Genomic DNA, 19,294 nt, shown 5'->3' with positions numbered 1-19,294 from the left:
ACAGACATGGGTGGACTGGTGATATATCATGTACAAGGTTTGATGTATGCTAACGTCAGCTAGCATACATCAGCTAATGTCAACAAATTTAACAGATAATGTAATCTAAACTGATTTTTCATTGCTTCACACATATAATCTCCTGCAAGTTGCAGTATGAACAGCTTTATATTCCTGGAAGCACATAAATTCAACAATCAAGTGCTTTGAGAGGCAGGAGATGAAAGAAACAGCACATTTAGCTGCTATGATACCTGCCAGGGGGGATCTAAATTATTTATAGCTGGAGAACGAGCCCAAAATCTTTGCGCTTCTTTTATTTTAAGAACACAAAATGGGATAAAAAGCAGATATAGCTGCAAATATTTAAAGAAAGGTTACATATTTTTCTTATCTGCTGGTTGTTATTATTAGATATATTTTAATACATTTTTTTAAATTACTTTTTTTTTTTTTTTGTTTTATTTCTTAAGGTTGTTGGTTTTGTTCAGGCCTTTTTTTTTTTACACTGATTAGTTATTAGCTCTTAAAATTCTATAAAATGTAAGTTTATTTTATTTTGTTGGATGAGTGTGTGTACACAATAGATATGTGTACAATAAAAAAATACTTGTTCTTTACAAATAGTATAACATTGAAAAAGGAATAAAAAAGCAATTCGCACCGATGTTAATATCCTTAAGGACACAAACATTTTCTACATATTGGATTATCTTGAATCCAACCTAATTTGTTGGGAAAAAATGCTATACTTGCATGTTTCTCTTTGTTTCAGGCTTGAAAATCAATAAAGCTCCATGTCAGATATTCACATAAACAGAAATCCATGTCTCATTTACATCTTTGATGTTTGCTGTAAGGATGGAAGCCTGGCCATGTGAAAAGACTAATGAAAATAAAACGTGTTGCACTGTAACTTTCCTCACAGCTTACAAACACAGAACATTTGTGGTGAAACTTGTTTAGACCCAAGTACTGCTTTCTGCATGCTTACTAGTGCAACCAATATATCCTCTTTCACAAAACATAAACCCATAAGCACAATCCCCATCTGAGCTGCCTCTGGCCATTCATAAATCAATGTGCAGGTGGCGTCATCCTGCACAGCTGAGTTTTCAAAGTTCAGATGAGCAATGCAGAACGACAGGAGATGTCATGCAGTATTGAAGTCAGCACTGTTCATAAGCATCTCTGACAAAAGTTCCTCCTTATGAATATATTTCAAAGTAATATGGGTGAATAAACTCAGTGTCGGGATCCTGTTCTTAAAAGATTAAAATATTTTTGATATTTTGGTGTTTTTAGAAATCTTATATGAGCCCATAATGGTCCTGCTTTATGACAGACAGCAGATTTAAATGTCCAAAGTGATTTAATAATGCAGGTTATGTCTGTCCTGTGGAACCATTGATCGTTAGCAATGCAATAAATGCAGCTACATTTCCTAAATTAAAAATGTACATGAAGCAACTGAAGAGTGTAAAAGTGAAATTCACTTTGGAGCTACGAACACTTCAGGCCTTTTGTCGTGTTCGCTACATTCAAAATACTCATCACAGACTTACCTGCCGGACACTCCTCCTCATCTGCTCCGTTTTCACAGTCCCTCTCTCCGTCACATCGCCACGATAGCGAAACACATTTGCTGGCTACCCCTCCACAATCAAACTTCTCTGGAGGACAAGTCTGTCGGCCTGTTGTGAGAGAGGGGCGGGAAAGCAAAAGAATGAAGACAGAAGGAATGACAGAGAAGGGAAACATGGCAAAAAGGAGGGGAAAATGGGAATAGAGAAAAAAGACAGGGAAGGCAAAAATGGGACGAGAAATGGAGAGAAAAGGGACAGCCAGTCAATGAAACAGTTTGATAACTTGGTTATCTTGTTGCTCAAATCGATTTCTTCTCAAAGGCCTGCAATTTAACTAGACGCACAGCGACAGTGGAACAAAGAAGAACACTGTCGGGGCAGGCACAAAGCTGTGAAATACACAAATACACAAAGATAAAAAAGAAATGCTGAAGAAAAACAAGCACTACTGTGTGTAAATGTAGCTGGGAATAAAATGGTAAAGATTTCTTCACCATCAACAACCTAATAAATTCCTTGTATACACGCAGCTGAAATCCAAGCAAAAAATAGTTAAAAATAAAAATGGTGACTAAAAGAATAACAAAATGCAGTTGTGGCATAAACTACTGTATTGTCTGCATTTATTTTTCTGTTTTTCTAATGGAAATGTGTAAAATTAAATTAAAGTATCTCACAGCTTGTCAACAAGTCTCTCGAAAAACTCTGTGCATGTGAGTAAGAACAAAGGCCCAACGGTAAAAGCCCATTACTGTACAAGCCATTGTTCCTCCATGGGGGCTGGTAAAAATGAAAAATACAGTATTTTTACACATCAAATTTTCAACGAGTCCCCACAACAAATCCCTGTCCTTTCTCCTTTCAAACAGGCACACACACACACACACACACACACACACACATACACATACACACACTTTGTATAACACCAAAGAGACTCCAGCCCCAGATCACATTACACGGCTGTGTCAAACCCAACTCCATCAATTATACATATTTGACCACCGGCGTGCTTCCTGGCAGCACGGTTGTGTTTGTGTGTGTTGCAGCCACAGATCAATAGCACCTCTGGGATTTGCCCATTCCAGACTCATTCCTTTTTTATTCATCTCATATTTCTTCTTTCTCATTTTGATTTTCACCAGCGTTTTTTCATCTCATACCGTTCAAATGTTGTTTGTCGTAAAAGAAGGTTTGAGCATTGCTGCGTTTTCTGCAGCACTGGCTGACAGGTTCTACCTCTACAACTGAATGCAATTTAGTTTTCAGCTTTTCTGGTTTTGGGGTCCAGAAATTAGACTCATCTTCAGTAAATAGAGTACGCATCCTGATGGGGCTCAATTGTGCCTTTTGAAAATTGACAACCTTTAAGCAGGTATTCAACATACTTTTCAACAAGTCAACATATCTGTGTTAAAAATGTGTTATTGGTCTAATGTAATATTTAAATAATAAAAAAAAACATTTCCATTATCTGCAAGTGTAAAATTATCATAATTTGCAGAAAAGGCTTTCAGACATCCATCTCTGTGTAATTAGGCTACAGAATGTGTTTCATTTGTGATACAATTCCTGAAATAAGTGGATTTTTCAATAATCTTCTAATTTATTGAATGAGTCTGAAGACCCTATTCATCTGCTTTTCCTACTTAGTCAATATTAGTTTTGGGTTCCACCTTCCCTCTTTCTTTCTTACTTATAATGAATAAGAAACTCCTCTATGCATTTTTCCCTTAAAACAAATTTGATTTGGCCATTAAAATGTAAAATCATTCTGAAAACCATTGCCCAAAATATATAAGCATAAGTGCCAGATCATGTCTGGTAATTCCTGCAGTGACGATGAGAATTTGGATGTGCATTCATATACTTACCAGCTCAAAGCAGCTCCACTACCTAATGTGAAGGTACTTATATAAAAATAATGATGTACATGAAAGCCAGAAACTGTATAAAAGAAGTGCTTTGAGCCATAAAAACATTACTAATTGGTTACTGCTGTTTTGAATCCACTCTGGCATTTAGCCACTATTGTTTTGGCAAGGTGATCGCGATGGAGATACTTTAAATTCAGAAAAAATATCCGTCTTCAGGCCATCCACTTAAAAATAATACCACATTTATATAACTCAAGAAACAACTGCACAATTTTAAGGGAAATTGTAAATATGCTAAATAATTGTGTCTCAGAGGGATGGATGTTGGTAACTGTTGCCTTGTAGCAAGAAGGTCTTGGGTTAGAATCCCAGTGAGGGGTCTTTCTTCATGGAGTTTCTCTAAATTGCCCTCAAGTGTGAGTGTGTGATTAATTGTCTTGGTACGTCTCGTCTGTCACCCACTGGCCGCTGGAGATAGGTCTGTTCTCGTTCCCTGCTGTTTTCAATCACCTGATCTGCCTCACCTGCAGTTCCAGTGTCATATTGCCATGTTGCTATCTGCTTCTTTGCTCAAAGTCTGTAACTTTTCAGTAATTGTTTATTAAGAAAAACACACTCTGACCTTCCCAAACCTACAAACCATGGCAGATTGCAAGGTCTACATTCAAAACATCAAAAATATTTTTGGTGAGGAAGCCCAGTACAATTTGATATTACATTTATCCAAAGGCATTTCAAACATCTGGAAATCTCCAATAAAGAATACTTCACCAGTTTCACTATGCTAGACCTAAGCAACAACATAGTTCATTAAATTTTGCCCCATCCAGGGCAAAAGCCATGACTGAAACTGAAGAACACCATGAACAGAGGGGTGGTTATGTTCTTATTTGAAAGTTTCCATGAAGAGTATTTTACTCTAAAGGAGAGTCAAGAAAGAATATACGTTCTCAACTAGGCTATGACCGACCAAGTGCTTGCAGACATATTTAATGCTAGGTAAGTTTTAGAAGTAGCACAATGATACTCTACCTAGGAAGAAAAATAAGGAAGACTCGAGATACTAGCTTCTGCTGTATTGCCAAGATGGTTTTCACTGTGAAACTGCATATTAAAGTATATTTGGTGCTTGAACTAATAAAGTAAGCCAAAATAGGATAAGACCTTGCTTTCAATGACAAACACCACAGTTACTATGCAACTTTGAAAGGCAATTTTATCCAAATAATTCTGGTTGTATGTATACATTTGCATTTGTATGTAAAATCCTGACCATGTCTGGACTGGAGAAAATCCACAATAGGTTAAAACCTGTACATTCAGTTCTTGTTTAAAAAAGTTGCATAATAATAATAATAATAATAATAATAATAATAATAATAATAAAACATACAGATTACTTTTTAATGTTAAGTGATTGACCTTGTGCCATCAATCATTGTCTTCAGGAAGTGCAAAGCAGAACTGGAATCAGGTGTCCTGTTTGTGCGCACAAACTTGACAAAGCTGATTATGAAACAAGGAGAACTAAATATGGAAGATGAATCAAACAAGAGCATTCAAAACATACGTTGTAGCAAAATATAATGCAATTTCAAAATTCTTTATTTCTTAAATGGTGCAATTTACACTTGACTCGAAGCGCTGCTCACCATTCAGATGAGAGGAAACTTTGATGGGATATAATTTCCTAATATACCAAAAGACTAATTTCACCAAATAAAATAATACAAATTATTCATAGAAAACTAATCTCTATTAGTAGTAATGATATTCTTTCGGCTGACTGACCCTCTTATCACCATATTCTGAATCTGTTCACAAGTATTACATGGAAGTGCAGCCTAACGCCTTCTGTGCAATAATGCATTAGTCTTTTACAAGTCCTCACAAAGAAGAAACATCCTTTGGGGGGATCCACTAAATATCTGACTGACAGCTGAGTTAAAAGGAAGTAATTTGTCTGACTGGCCCTGGGCCCTGGGTGTCTGGAAGGGACAGTCATAGAAGAGCTGCCTGTCAAACAGCAGAATACAGATGAGTGAGAACAACAGAGAGTTCTGCTGACATTGATTATGACTAAATAAATTAAACGATTTTCATCCCAAGGACAATAATACTCAGGAAAAAAAAGGAGAATTCAAGTTCCCTACTATTGAACATTTAGGCTCTTATCTATAGCTACTTGAAAGACTGTTCAGGTGTTTGCTGTTAAATCAGAGAATATGGACTAACCAATACTATCTGTGGACAGTAATACAAATTACATTGTCTAAAAAATGTGCAAAGTTTTAACAGAAAGGTGGTTTATTATTTAGCCTCTGGCACCTTAAATTAAAACAAAGTTTACACACACAACATAAAGTATGGTGGTAGAGAGCAAACACACAAAAATTAACCAATCAGAGGCATTAAGTTAGAGACTGAGAGTTGAGAGAAAAAGAGAGACAAATGCTGATGTCTAAAAGGCCACTCAGTTTGGTCACTGCCAATGACAGTAGAACTGATATTATCCACGAATCAGTGAAGCAGCTTGGTGGTGAGATGTAAGATGTGTTTGTTTAACACAGCAGCTCCCATGTGGATGTATCCGTTATCAAATGAGTGTAAAACAGGGTCAGAACAGCGAGCAGACAGTGAATATGTACAGGATATATCAGGGCAAACGAAGCAAGCAAATCCATTTAGGTGATTCCAACCTTTTTTGCACTTCCATTTCTGTGGCATACAGTATACACACACACGAATGTGGCTATTAGAAGTACCCAGCATTTATGGAACAGTTGCTATGAATTTCCATAACAAAAAACAGAGAAAACACCAGCACCATTTTTTAAGTGTGAGGTTGAAGACCATGTACTTTTTCTTTTTTACAGCATTTTCCACAAATATCATAACCCCCTATAAAAGGAACGGTGATGTTGCAAATGTTTTGTGATTTTCTCCATTTTAGAAATGCAGTTTTGGTTATTTAAAAATGGCACCAATTTTCTACAGTAAATATTTATAAAAAATATAAGCTGTCATATTTCAAAAAGACTTTTGTGGGTCTAAATGAGTTTAATGTAGTTGTTTCTGGAGCAAAATTGGCTCTTTGAATTGTAAAGATAGACCACTGCAATAATGTGCAGGAAAGGATAAAATTCTTTATGAAATACTGAAAATACCACAAATAAATATTAATCCTTCCCATTTCCAATACCCCTAAGCCACATTCTTGTTTTTTGGTCATTTCTAAATGGTAAATTGCAATCTAAGCTGATGTTCGTCTTGGGGTCAAAAGAAAAACAAAATCTCATTAGACAGATGGTGTATGATGCAGGTTTTTAATTCAGTTGAACAAACACAAGTGGAAATCAGAGCACACTTATTATTCACCTCACACAGACTGCCTAAGTGTCTATTATAGCAGGGTATAGGGGTGGACTGAGCAAGGCGCTCTATGCTAATGAACTTTTGATTAACTACTTTCTTAAATTTCCCTCAAAAGGAGGGAGGGATCGAAGCATTGTTGCACACAACTGCTTTCTCTATCAAAGTGCTTGGTTACCATCTAGCTATCCTCCCATGTGATTGATTAGGAGGGTTCAAAGCGTTGGATGCTACTGCTAAGATAATTTATTAATTATGAGGTATGTTTACGAGACTAAGTCAGCTTTAAGTCCCCATTTTGTCACAAGGAAACATGTCAAAACCAACACACACAATGGAGGGTGATAGTGTAACATGATGAATATGGACTGCAGACAGTGTCGACTAGATTGGCAATGAGGATTAGAGTTTTATGATTTCAATGTGGAGAACTCTTTGTACTTCTACGTTTAAAGATACAATAAATTTCCAACTGCAATGCTTGCAGCACTACACTGATTGATGAGGTTTCTCGCTTTAATGTCTTTTTATGCAAAATACCTACGCTCTCTCTCACTGTGTCGGTGGAGCATTAAGAATTCCCAAATACTCTACAATGTTGTGAATATCAATTGGCCCTGAAAACAGTTTAAAGGAGAAAGTGAGTCACATGGGACACACCCACAGTTTCTTTGGTATGAAAAGGTACAGAGCATCATTTTTATTATGCTACGTGTTAAAAAAAAACAAACATTTTTCTACAAAAGACATTTGGGAATATCTAAATAAAAATATATTAACTCAAGAAAAGGCCTGTTATAACCATTTATTCCAGAATTTTTCAAATGAGAGTAAATGCCCTTATCGCTTGCACAAGTTTGACAGATCATCAATTAAATCTGACTTACAGGGGATTCATAAGAGCTGATCGTGTGTGAAATAGGATAATTAAGCTGAATTTTCAGTTGAGAGGTGGCTCTATAAATTGGTAAGTGGCTGCTTGAGAACAATAAGCTTTTATTGTTGTGCAGTAAAAACAGGGCAGAGGCTTTGTTTGACTACGAGGAGCTATGTACTTGCCATTCATATTGGTTCAGTCTGGTCTAAGGAAGGCTGATATAAAATGTTATTCCAATCAGATTTATGCAACATTAGTAAAATTAACATGACACAGTCTCACAGCTTAATATTAGTTGTCAGTTACCAATGTCAATATGGAGAAGGATCTAATGTAAAGTGTTATTCACCTGCCATTTTCAGTTTGGATGGAACTCATAGAATTATGATTCTATGATGTTTTTGTTATGGATTAAATGTCATACAGACATTAATGCAAATCTGTGTGTACTACAACTAGAACTACACGTATTTTGGGATTAATTTCATATACATTTAAAAATGTTACTTTAAGCCCATGTTGACCATATGAATGTCCCAAAGTACACAGTTTCCCAATTTCAAATAGTAGGAAGGATTACTCTATAATTCATCATTTAGAAAACAAACATTTATGCTTTCTGCCGAGTAACACACAGGCTGATGAGTCTATTCATTACATGGCAGATATTTTTGTTCAAGGTACTGGAATCACAAAATAAATATTTTTTTCTGAAAGTTTTTAAAACCAATAACCTATGTTGAACCTGCTGCAAAGTATTAGTGCATAGTCTCATCCCTGTTATCTGCACACTGTTGCATTCAATCAAACTCCATCATTTTGTAACATATACTGTTGAATCGAAACACAGTGATAGTGAATTATAAATCGGAGATAAAGTAACGTGAAGTCAGTGTGCATCTTTCTTGTGTTGCATTAGTCGTAGCATATTGAGGTACAGACTCTACTGGTGACAAAGTAGGACTAGTATCTGCAGCAGTAACGATGAAACAAGGCCATTGAAAGTAACTTAGGAATTAAAAATGAGATCAGGTGGTCACACAGTGGTGAATATCTATAACAGGGGAAACGAGGACAAGATGAATATACTCCAGACTGTGGAGATGTTGGGTTGTAATCTGATCAAACAAGACCTTTTTATATCCACAGGGTCAAATGCATGAAAATAGATTGGGAACTTTCAGATAAATATCCTTTATATTAAATAAATAATAAAAATATATATCCCAACCCAATCATAAAAGTGCAAGATGCACAATAATCTGCTTAGAAAAGATTAGTCAGTTATAGTTTCATTTACCAAATATCTGGATTATGCTTTTTTCAGATTTGAAGTTTCAGTCGATAACAGGTAGGTATTGTGGGTGAACAGTTCAAATGTTTTAGAAATAACGCTATGCAGAGTAAATTATATACATTTCTGATACTTTCCATTGAATAAATAAACATAACTATAGGTGCATCACGTCATTGATAGTAATGTAATCTAATTTTAAGTGCAATATCTTTTTTTATTTCTTACCTGAACTTAGCAATTTCCTCTCATATATTGTGTTCAATATATGAGTGACCATCAGAAATGTGCATCATAGTGTTAAGACAGAGGTCAATAAATAACCTGGCTCTTTGTCATTCCTGTCGACCTAAAGGACTTGAAGTTTCAGTCGATACTTCGGTGAAGTCAGTCAAAATCTAAAAATATAAAATCACTTTCACATTTGTTTTATTTGTGTAGCTGCAGCTGTGTAAAAAGGAAAGTGTAAAATAACGCCTTCATTTGCAAACCTTATGGAGAAGTGTGGCTTTTTGATGTATAAATATTTTCAATATTCTATCTATTCATACATAAAGCTGTATATGTCTATAAGGATGAGCACTTCTTATGTATGTTAGTGAAGTGAGTATTTTATTTTAGTTATTTTTGAGCTTTGTATAACAGCAAATTTCTGTGATGCTCTCTTGCTAATGCAACCAACAAATTTCCATTCTATGTAAATTGTATTGATTAGCATATAGGATTACAAAAGCTTCTAAATTCTATAAGGATGTGCTATTCATGAAATGGAAATATATGCACTTTAGATGTTTAAACTAAATTATTAATCAATAATAAAGTATCGTATCCTAAATGTTAAGTAAAGGTATCTTATAACTGGTTAGTCAAAAATTGTGTTGGCAAAATTATATTCAAAAGTTACAAAAACTTTGGCGTAAAGCCTGTTTTTTCCACATACATTCCTGTAATGTCTTATTTTGTCACAAGGCTCCTTGAAACAAATAAAACAGGTTCATCTATCCGAATGGCATCTTATTGTAGGTTCACCATCAGTTCACTGTGTTAGAACAGGCTAAAAAGTACAAAGCATGCTCTACCAAGCACACTTCATTGACATGATTTCTTCACTTGAGTAAATTGGTGACAGAATAGCTGTGAGCACGTGTGGATTTGCACATCCAGTTGCTTAATTAGTGCATGCATGAGCTGAAATGTGTTCAAAGAACTGTAAGTGTTACAATGGTTACATGCAATTTTATATGCATGAGAAGGTGTGCTTGGGTAGCTGTAAAAAAAAAAATAAATAAAAAATTGGCACGTTTATGTTCAAACACATTAGTTCACAGATCCCAATAGTGTACACCAACTGGAGCATAAGATTTAATTGAAACAGAAGTTAGTTGTAGGAAGTAGTCTGGCTTTTTAAACTGAAGTTTGGTTTAGCTTGTTAGCATATTGAAAATAAATGAAATTGACATCATATTTGACACAAAGTCTGGCACACTCAGTCTTTGTTCGAAATCAACCACATCACCACCCCACTGTGATGTCCTTCAAATATCAAACCACAACTTAAACGAAGGTTAGCCTTGATTATTGGCTTTGATTAGAATTCTGATCTCCAATTATTGGAGCCCTGTGGCAGCAGACGCAAAGTGTGTTAAAGACAGAGAGATCAAAGTCAAGTTAAAGTGGACAGGAAAATGGTGAAGGGAAGGAAGAGGAGAGCTTGGAAATAAGAAGCACAATGTTAAAGGAATGGAACAAAAATAGTGATCGTAGAAAGTTGTTTCAACAGAAATACTAAGAGCAAATCTATGACAACAAAAGAGTCAAAAGTCGAAAGTCAAGTTTTGAAAAGCAGCTATGGGATATACAACCAGCAGAGCATGGTAACAATTTCTTTCAAGAGGTTACTTTCTGAGTGTTCTGTGTGGAGGCATGAAGCAATGTGGCAGCATGACATGCATGCTTTGTGTACGAGAACAGAAAAGAAGTAGGCACCAAAAATATCAAGCTCTACAAGGAAAAAAACTTCTTCCGATTCTGCTTCCCAAAAATCTCTACGACACAATTTCTACACGACATTCACATGTCTCTGAATAAACAGACTGACAGAATAAAACTGCTTCTGGATCTAAAGATTTGGCAAGATCATCCTCTTTCAGTAGATGTGGCTAAAATAGGATGCTGTTGTCTCCCTCAGTCTCTTCTCACCATTCCCCTCTGCCCCCCCAATCTAAATTATGTGCAGAAAGAATAAGCTTGGGACCATTAGCAATGTCTAGACTTTGTGTCTGACAGTGCCACTGGGGAAGAAATACAGCGCGACACCAGTGCTCCCATAGGAAATTACACGTTTTATCCCCAATATAACTGTAAATGGATAGTAGGAAACAAATTGGCCGACAAATATACTTGGAATAAAATGGAAACTCATGAGATTGTTGGAGGAGGAAAAAAAGCAGGGGAAAAATGAATCAGGCTTCCGTTTTGCAACACAGACAGTTGGGTTTGAACTTTAAGCTTAAAGAGCTTAAAAAAGTTAATGCAAAAAGATAAAAAAAAAAAAAAGATTCTTCTCTAAAGTTTCTAGTTTACCAATAACAATTCCAATATATGAAGAATTAAGTTTATAAAAATACACAAACATTTTTCCATTCTCATCTTACTCCGATACAAAACCAGACCTAAATGTTCCTGTTTTAGGTCAATCGGGCTTAGTACAATTATTCTTGCTTTGCTAAATGCCAGACTAAAAAGATTTAAGAATCTTTCTCCAGATTCAGAAATCTACATGATTTGGTAGAATTTTCCTTTTAAACCATACAACTTCAGTCAAATGTGTTTTGTATCACTTGAAAAACTTCTCACAATAGTTTGCTGGAATCTGGGCACCGCTGCTGAGTCAGGTTTAAATGCCATCTTGCTTGCAAACAATTTCTTATTTTAGCCCCTCCCACAAAATACTGATGGAACTAATGAAAAAAGTGTATAAGAAAAACTAGAATGATTCATTAAACATTTGTAACTTTCATGGGAGCTTGTAAATTTTACATCCATTTCTAAAATGAGTTTATTTGTATTTATTAGTGTCTTTTGATGCCAAGGTCATCGACTTTCTTCCGGGATGAAAGTGCAAGTAAGACATATACAGGTAGGGAGAACAAGAGACAGGTCGCCTGGGAAATTATGCCCGGGCCTGAGGCCGCCTCAAGCATGAAATTGAAGCCGTCCGACAATGCAACTCAGTGAAACCTTTCCGCTCGTATTCTAGAATAATTAACGAGCACAACCTCCTGCCACCCTGCTGCATTAGGCTGACCTGCCTGTAGTCTCAGAACGGCCGGGCAAATCCACAGTCACTTCTCCACTCTGGAGCAGGTGGAACCGATGTAGAGGAGAGGAAGTGGGAGGGAAGCAAGTTCAAGTCTCAACACCGGACAACTGACTTTGCAGTAGAAACAGACTAAACCCTTGGACAAAAAGGAACTGCTGACCACCAGGAGACATGGAAATAATTTCTCTATATTCCTCTGTGACTCATAATTCTTTTCACAACATGAGTCACACATTTGTGTTACATTACATGGAAATGTATTCAGTACACAAATGGCGAGAAGTGGTGAACAGGTGGACATCGTAATTCGTTAATAAGTGGTATGAGTTATGGTTTTATCAAATTGCATAAAACTCAGTACACAAAATGTATAGTAACTGTTAATAAATTGCTTGTCATATCTTTTTACTAAGCTTAGTTTCAGTTCATTTTAAATGATATCAAAATTAACTTTCATTGCACAAACAAATCTAAAGATAACACTTTAGCAACATTTCATAAATGGCCCATCTGTTAGAAAGTAAAGGAGCCTTACAAAAACTCTTCTACAAATTGTGTTTGTAGCCCACCAAGACAAAAGTGGAAAGAAATTGATATGAGCATCTATGCAGGAGAACTGATGCAGACAGATTTGATCATACACTTGTTTTAATAACTTCCTTAAAGAGATTACAAAAGTTCTGTCACTACAAATAATTAAAATTCACGTAAGGGTGTAAAACATGCAAGCTGGTTAAAATGTTCTTGCACAATGCTCACAGCACAGCTGAGTGGTCAGATCAACATGAAGGTACGGATGTGTTTGAGATGGGCTACAATTTCTGCAGACGCCTGAGAAAATAGGAGTGCCAACCAGCACGAAATGCTCTATTAGAACGTGCACAAAAACTACATCTTTCATACATAATTGTAACGATTATGTACACAATGAGACTGCTTGTTGTTCAGAAGGCTGGGGGCTGCAGACATACATTTTGCAGTAATCTTACAGTCATGCCTTAAACTACACAACTGGAGAAATAAAGAAATAGCTCTATTCCAGCTTTACATTAAAACTACATCTCACAGCAATTGCTATGATGCAAAACACAATTACCATGTTCAACAGTCAGCATCCAATCATTGGTATCTGCTGTACAACACCAGCAACATTCTGCAGTTATAACTGAGTAAGTGTTCAGGGGTCCCTCCTCCCTGCATGCACATTTGAACTCCAGAGGACAGGGTTCTAATAATCTTTGTTTCAAAGTTCCACACTTTTCTCAAAAATACATTTCTTTCCCCTTTTTTAAAAAACATTCTGAACATTGAGTAACAACTCTTTTCACAGCTTGTTGGCATCTGCACTATCCTAGATTTAGTGTCCGAGGTGATCTAACTCTTGGACTTGTCAAATAATGACTGAAGTATCAGAGCAGTTTTGTGAATTTTCATACCTTCATCCCATTTGTTAAACAAACATCAGCTTTAGTGCTTAACTTTGACATTTTAAGAAAGCATCTTTAAAAGAGATCCAGGTAAATTTGGATGTGAAATTGTCTGGAATTGTCAGGTTAAAAAAAAAGAAAAAAAAAGAGGTAAAAAAGTTTTCTTTATTCAATTATTTTTTCTTTTTTTTTATCAGACCTGGGAATAAAAAAAATCCCACACGTTCTAAGACAGCAACGAAACCTTGAGAGGAATTCAAGCTGCAAACATTCTTTAAAATCAATCTGCTTCTGCTGTCCAAGTCTACACAATTTTTTCTTTAATCTTTTCCCCAGCAAAGCTATGATTACCATACGGAAAAGAACTTGATGAAGGTAGTGGAAATGAGTGGATATGAGCTCTATAAATCATGACTACCACAAGTGGGTGAGAAGTCTTGCTGTGATGAGAGGCACCACTTTGACAGTTTGTTTCTCTAGATGAATGACTTTCATCAGCTGGATTGGAAAGAAATAAACCCTGAGGTATTGAGTAAAGTAGACCAAAAAATAAGAGATGATCAATATGTGCTAACCATATCAGGACACATTAAGATGTAAATTGTATTCAAACTATTTAATAACAAGTCTGAGTGTACAAATAAAACATTTCCATTGCAAATGAGCTAACTTTAAGGCCTTGCAACAGAGTCGAGTTTGAAGCATATCAAAGAACCAAATGTTTTAAAATCCCCCGTTTTCTCAATTAAAACACAGCTGCTTTGATATCGTAATGGCAGAGCCGAAGGGAATGCGTACACTGTTGTTCTCTCGGTTTTATCTGATGACGCTTCTCAACCGTGAACAATGACTTGAGATTACTTGACTTCAATACTCATCAAAATTCTCATTTGTGCTAGTATACTTTCCTCCCATTCTCTTTCATAATGGGTTTAGAGACTTTTCAAGACAGCCTTTATCAGCATGCCTCCAAGTGTGAGATGCTTGAGTAGACCTGGAATAGATTAGTCACCGAGATGATACAAGGCTTTTATGTCATGAATATAAAATATCCTCCACATCTCATAAAAGTTTAGGCATTCTGTGATGGGGGTTTTGTATCACATTCTTAAGTTTCCGAGCATCCAGAAAGGCAGAATAAAACGAGTGTACTTATATCTTTGTCCAATACACGGTAGACTAAAAGTGACAAGTGTCTATTGTTCCTAAGCTTTCATGGTTAAACATCAAATAAGAGGAATAAAATCAATCAATAAATGAAGCATGACACTTTTTTTTCCAAACAGAAAAAAATGTAAGTTAAAATAATATATGAATGATTACATGTAATCTAGATGTAAACTAGAGAACATGAACTGTTTCCTGACAGCTTCTGTTGTAAGAAAACAGATATAGAACACTTTTGATATATATTTCTAAATTGATATCTGACCTCCAAATGACCATTCTGCATGTTAAGACAAAAATAATTAGCTTGTTTTTCTAAACCTATGTCAGTATTTTGATATCTAACCACGTCAATTCAAGCCTGAGCTTTAAGTGACTTTAAGTGACTTTAAGTGTAGTTTCTCACTACATTTAACTGAATGTAGTGAGAAAGTTTCAGTGGCATGATGGACGCTGCACTTGAAATAACGTTTTGATGGCGACAATACTCTCGAGTAAAACATAGACTAATTATATGGAAAAAAGTGAGACTTGCATGAACACTGCATGACTAAATACTATAAAGTTTTCTGCTAACAGACTATGCTGTGAGAAATGTGCTGGTGATTGGTAAACAGACACAGTGTTTGGCTCTGAAATACAGATGCCCCATAATGTTTCTAATCTATTTTTGAGAATTGATGCTAACAACTGCAATAACTAATAAGCCACAAAGTCATACGATCATGCATGAACCACTGCTCGGCTTTATTGAGCGTTATTTCCAGAACCCCCTTCAGGCCCAGGTTTTTTCAATGTGTAATTACAGAGAACGACACAGCAACCTGTGGGTTTGTGTGTAGGTGTGTGTGCGTCTGCACATGTGAGTTTCAGAGCCATCATTGGAGGTCCATAGTTAATCAGCAGTCGACCAAAAGTCTCAGGGATCAGCCCATCGATTCTCTCCCGGGGCAATCAATTCCATCAAGGCATTACTTAAACTGAACTTGGATCAGAAAGTGGATGACAAGCAGCAGGCAAAATGACAGAAACAAGATTGCTACGCACAGATGTTGGCTGGCAGAAGGATATTTAAAAGTCTTAAACTACACAAAGAAAGTGCTGAGAAGCAAAAACTAAAAAATGTACAGAAACAACCAATGCAGATGCTTCTGGAAGGAACAGCAGGTACAGTTTACCCCTTTACCTCATCATATCAAGATGTTAAAACTAAAGGGCATTTTGCGCCATTTCTGAATTCTGTCCACATTGTATAACTTTACACCATCACCAACTCCATCACACTTCTTTTTGATTGTTGTGTTTCCATGGCATTGAAGCAAAGGCAATGAAAAAAAATAATGTAATTTGTTCATCATTTAAGTCCGTTTGCCAACAATATCTGTCAAAAGATTCTCTACCGTGAGTGTTGTAACTTAAAGATGCAATATTGCACATATATTCTACTGCTGCAGAATTCATGCAAGTGTTAACTGTTTGTTGCAGCAACAGCCTGATTAATGGTGCCTAATGTCATCCTTACACCTGGACCCAGGTCTTAAGGCTCAGTGTCCTGCAACTTTTAGATCCATCTGAGTCGCCTGAGTCTAATGATTCATTATATCCTTTTTTTTTGTAGTGTTTGTAAAAGTATGATTTTATTGTAATGTTTGTGGTGTGGAACCCAGGAAGAATAGTCTCTACTATGACAGAGACTAATGGCAATCTTTAAATAACCAAATGAGGCCAAATAATGAGGAAAGGGCACAGATGTGAACAAATACAAAGTTTCAATTCCTGTTGTTGTAACATTGTTTTATTTTTACCTCACAATGCATGTAGAATACCATGATAGACCTGTGGTGATCGATGCGTCTGGAAAGAGTTCGAGAAGCTCTCCATGTCTGACCTTGATTAGATATAATGAGACTAAACCACTAGTCTACTGATCTGATGAAATGGGTTGGATTTTAACCTTGCGATGAATACTGAATACAAGTATTGAGTTCAGTTTTACCCACATACTTATGCCAGTGCGCACACTCTAAGCTTTTAGAAAAGGCATGTGCTCGTATGCAAACCCACACACGTTCTTGGCCTCTGCCAATCAGATTTATCATTGGGGATCTTCAAAGCCCCCTTTGATCACCTCTTTGAGATCCATATTGATGAAAAAGTGCCAAATAGGATGTGGGTTGTAGTGTGAGAGTTGAATGATAAGACTGAAGAGGAAAGACAGATTTCTAGCTCTGAACCAGGACATGTATTTGATGAGTGTCTCACCAGTCCTGTATCTGTGAAGTAAACAGATGCTCTGTGACTTACCAAGAATAGTGAAAAACCAGTAATCTGAAACTTTGAACAATGGAATTAAAATTGTTCATCAATTGATACTTTGCTGAAGGGTTTTATTGCTTTGCTGAGTTGGGAAAGTCACTGCTAGCTTCTTGTCCTAAATGCTTCTGTTTGTGCTCAACACATTCTTTATGTTTCTTTTTCCTATCATCATTTGCTTTCTGAGATAAATTATTCAATATCTGACAGCTCACTGTGACGCAGCATAGGGACACTGAGCAGTTTTGCTACAAAGATCATCTCTGCAAGAAACTTAGGTAGAGAGGAAGAACACAAGGAGAAAAGACAGATGCCTCCAAACACCCCAACAAAGAAAAACAGTAATTGCTTCGTTGGAAACACTTTCTACCCCAGGAATAGGACACAATTGAAGTCTTGGACTGAAGGAAAGAAATAACCCAATGCTGAGCAAAAAGAACAAAATACAGAATAGCTTTATATTTGCCAATAATAACCCAAAAATGTATAAGTAACAGATCTAACCACAAGCAGTAAAGTGTCTATTAAAGGTTTTAGAAGATATGTGAAGTAGTAGAAAAAATATATCTAAGTTTTGCTGTGGACTACTTCATTAAACGTTAAAGTATTGGTCTTTCCTGCTCTGATCAGCTGCTTAGTCAGGTAAAAGTAATAGAGATAATTAGAAATTATTTCTTTCCACTTTTCACTTTAGCTGTGAGGAAATGATGTAAAATAAGTCTAAATGTTTTGTCACTCCTTTGGCCTTGATTAAACCATGTATGGCAGTCCAACTGAAAGCAATTTCCTGATGCAGTGTTCAAGGAATGGAAGGTTGCAAAGTGCAGCAAGCACAAAGAATGGACATCCTTGAGAGTGACGGAAGTGTTACCAGAACAGAACTACTGTCGTGAATCCAGCATGAATGTATGAGAAAAAAAAAAACTGCTGACGTAATGCAGATGTTTATGCTCTTTAAAAAATGCAAGTTGACTTCTGTTTAACTCACGGATTCACAACATGTGTTAGCACATGTGAGACGTGTCAACTGTGTATGTGGGAATAGGTGTTAACTTACCTGACTCTCTGTTCCATCTGTCATTATATCAGTGTTTGCTTTTGTGGCACCACTCATCAACATGTGTGGTTGGGTTCGCCTGTTGAACATGCAATGCATTTGTGAAGCTACTTACTGCAGATTGCATCAGCCTCATCCGAACCATCTGCACACTCTGGTTCTCCGTCGCAGCGCCACCTAGCAGGCAGGCATTGTCCGTTCTTACAGGCAAAGTCAGTGGTCGCACAAGTCTTCTTTGCTGTGGAAATGAAAGAAATGTTTACTATGATAAACCTACAAAAAGAAATCCTGCAGATAATGTACACTGGATTTTTAACAGCATTATTACTCTTTAATAATATTAACTACTGTCTTATCAAGTGACTGACAGCATGTGGCAAAAATGAGCAGAAAAGAAACATCTTAAAATCCATTCAAAAAGGCCAATTAATTCAAATCCAACAAAAGTCAAAAGATAATCCCTGAGCTCCAATTTCAAATCAATTTTCCAGTTAAATTTTTATTTAATTATGAGCAAGTAACGTTTTGACTCAAACTGTTGCCGGCTGTGTTCCAGGTGCTGTGTTCACATGCAGCTTAGAACGTGGGAGGTTGAGAGGCCTTTGATAAACTATTCTTTGACAAAGATTCTTTTTTCACATTGACTGTGGGTCGGGGACATTTGCTAGGTGAAATTGCATGTCAAAATGTACGTATTCTGTCCAAACTATGTTTGTATTCCAAGATTTCTTTTGTTAGCAAAGGACCGGATGTGCAAAGTGTATTTTGAAGGACAAGTGTAACTTCTATTTGTCTCCTCTGTACAAGAGAATATCTAATGTAAACACCATCCTGCATATAACTGACTGTATGCTTCTCCAATTGTTGCCTTCTCCTTTACATTTTCAACTCAAGAGACAATCTTTCAATGAAGGAAAAGTTGGAAGTTGGAAACTGTGCAAAACTTGCATGTACAACAAATCGTGCATCTGTGCTTTACTTTGAAAGAAAAAAAGCTGACAG

General features: G+C 36.3%; 1 protein-coding gene across 1 annotated transcript in view; it reads right to left on the bottom strand.

The window, feature by feature from the left end:
* The window catches only part of lrp8 (low density lipoprotein receptor-related protein 8, apolipoprotein e receptor), a 185,690-nt gene that overhangs the window by 92,289 nt on the left and 74,107 nt on the right, over positions 1–19,294 (bottom strand). Inside the window, exons 3-4 of the mRNA XM_007550837.2 lie at positions 18,408–18,530; positions 1,566–1,694 (exon numbers count right to left, since the gene is read on the bottom strand). Of these exons, the coding sequence (XP_007550899.1) occupies positions 1,566–1,694; positions 18,408–18,530 (252 nt within the window). The remainder of the gene's footprint in view (positions 1–1,565; positions 1,695–18,407; positions 18,531–19,294) is intronic.

This window comes from Poecilia formosa, unplaced genomic scaffold (genome assembly GCF_000485575.1).
Source record: "Poecilia formosa unplaced genomic scaffold, Poecilia_formosa-5.1.2 Scaffold38, whole genome shotgun sequence".
Taxonomy (NCBI): Eukaryota; Metazoa; Chordata; class Actinopteri; order Cyprinodontiformes; family Poeciliidae; genus Poecilia; species Poecilia formosa.
Note: the sequence above shows the minus strand (reverse complement) of the source record. Positions and strands in the feature narration are given on the sequence as shown.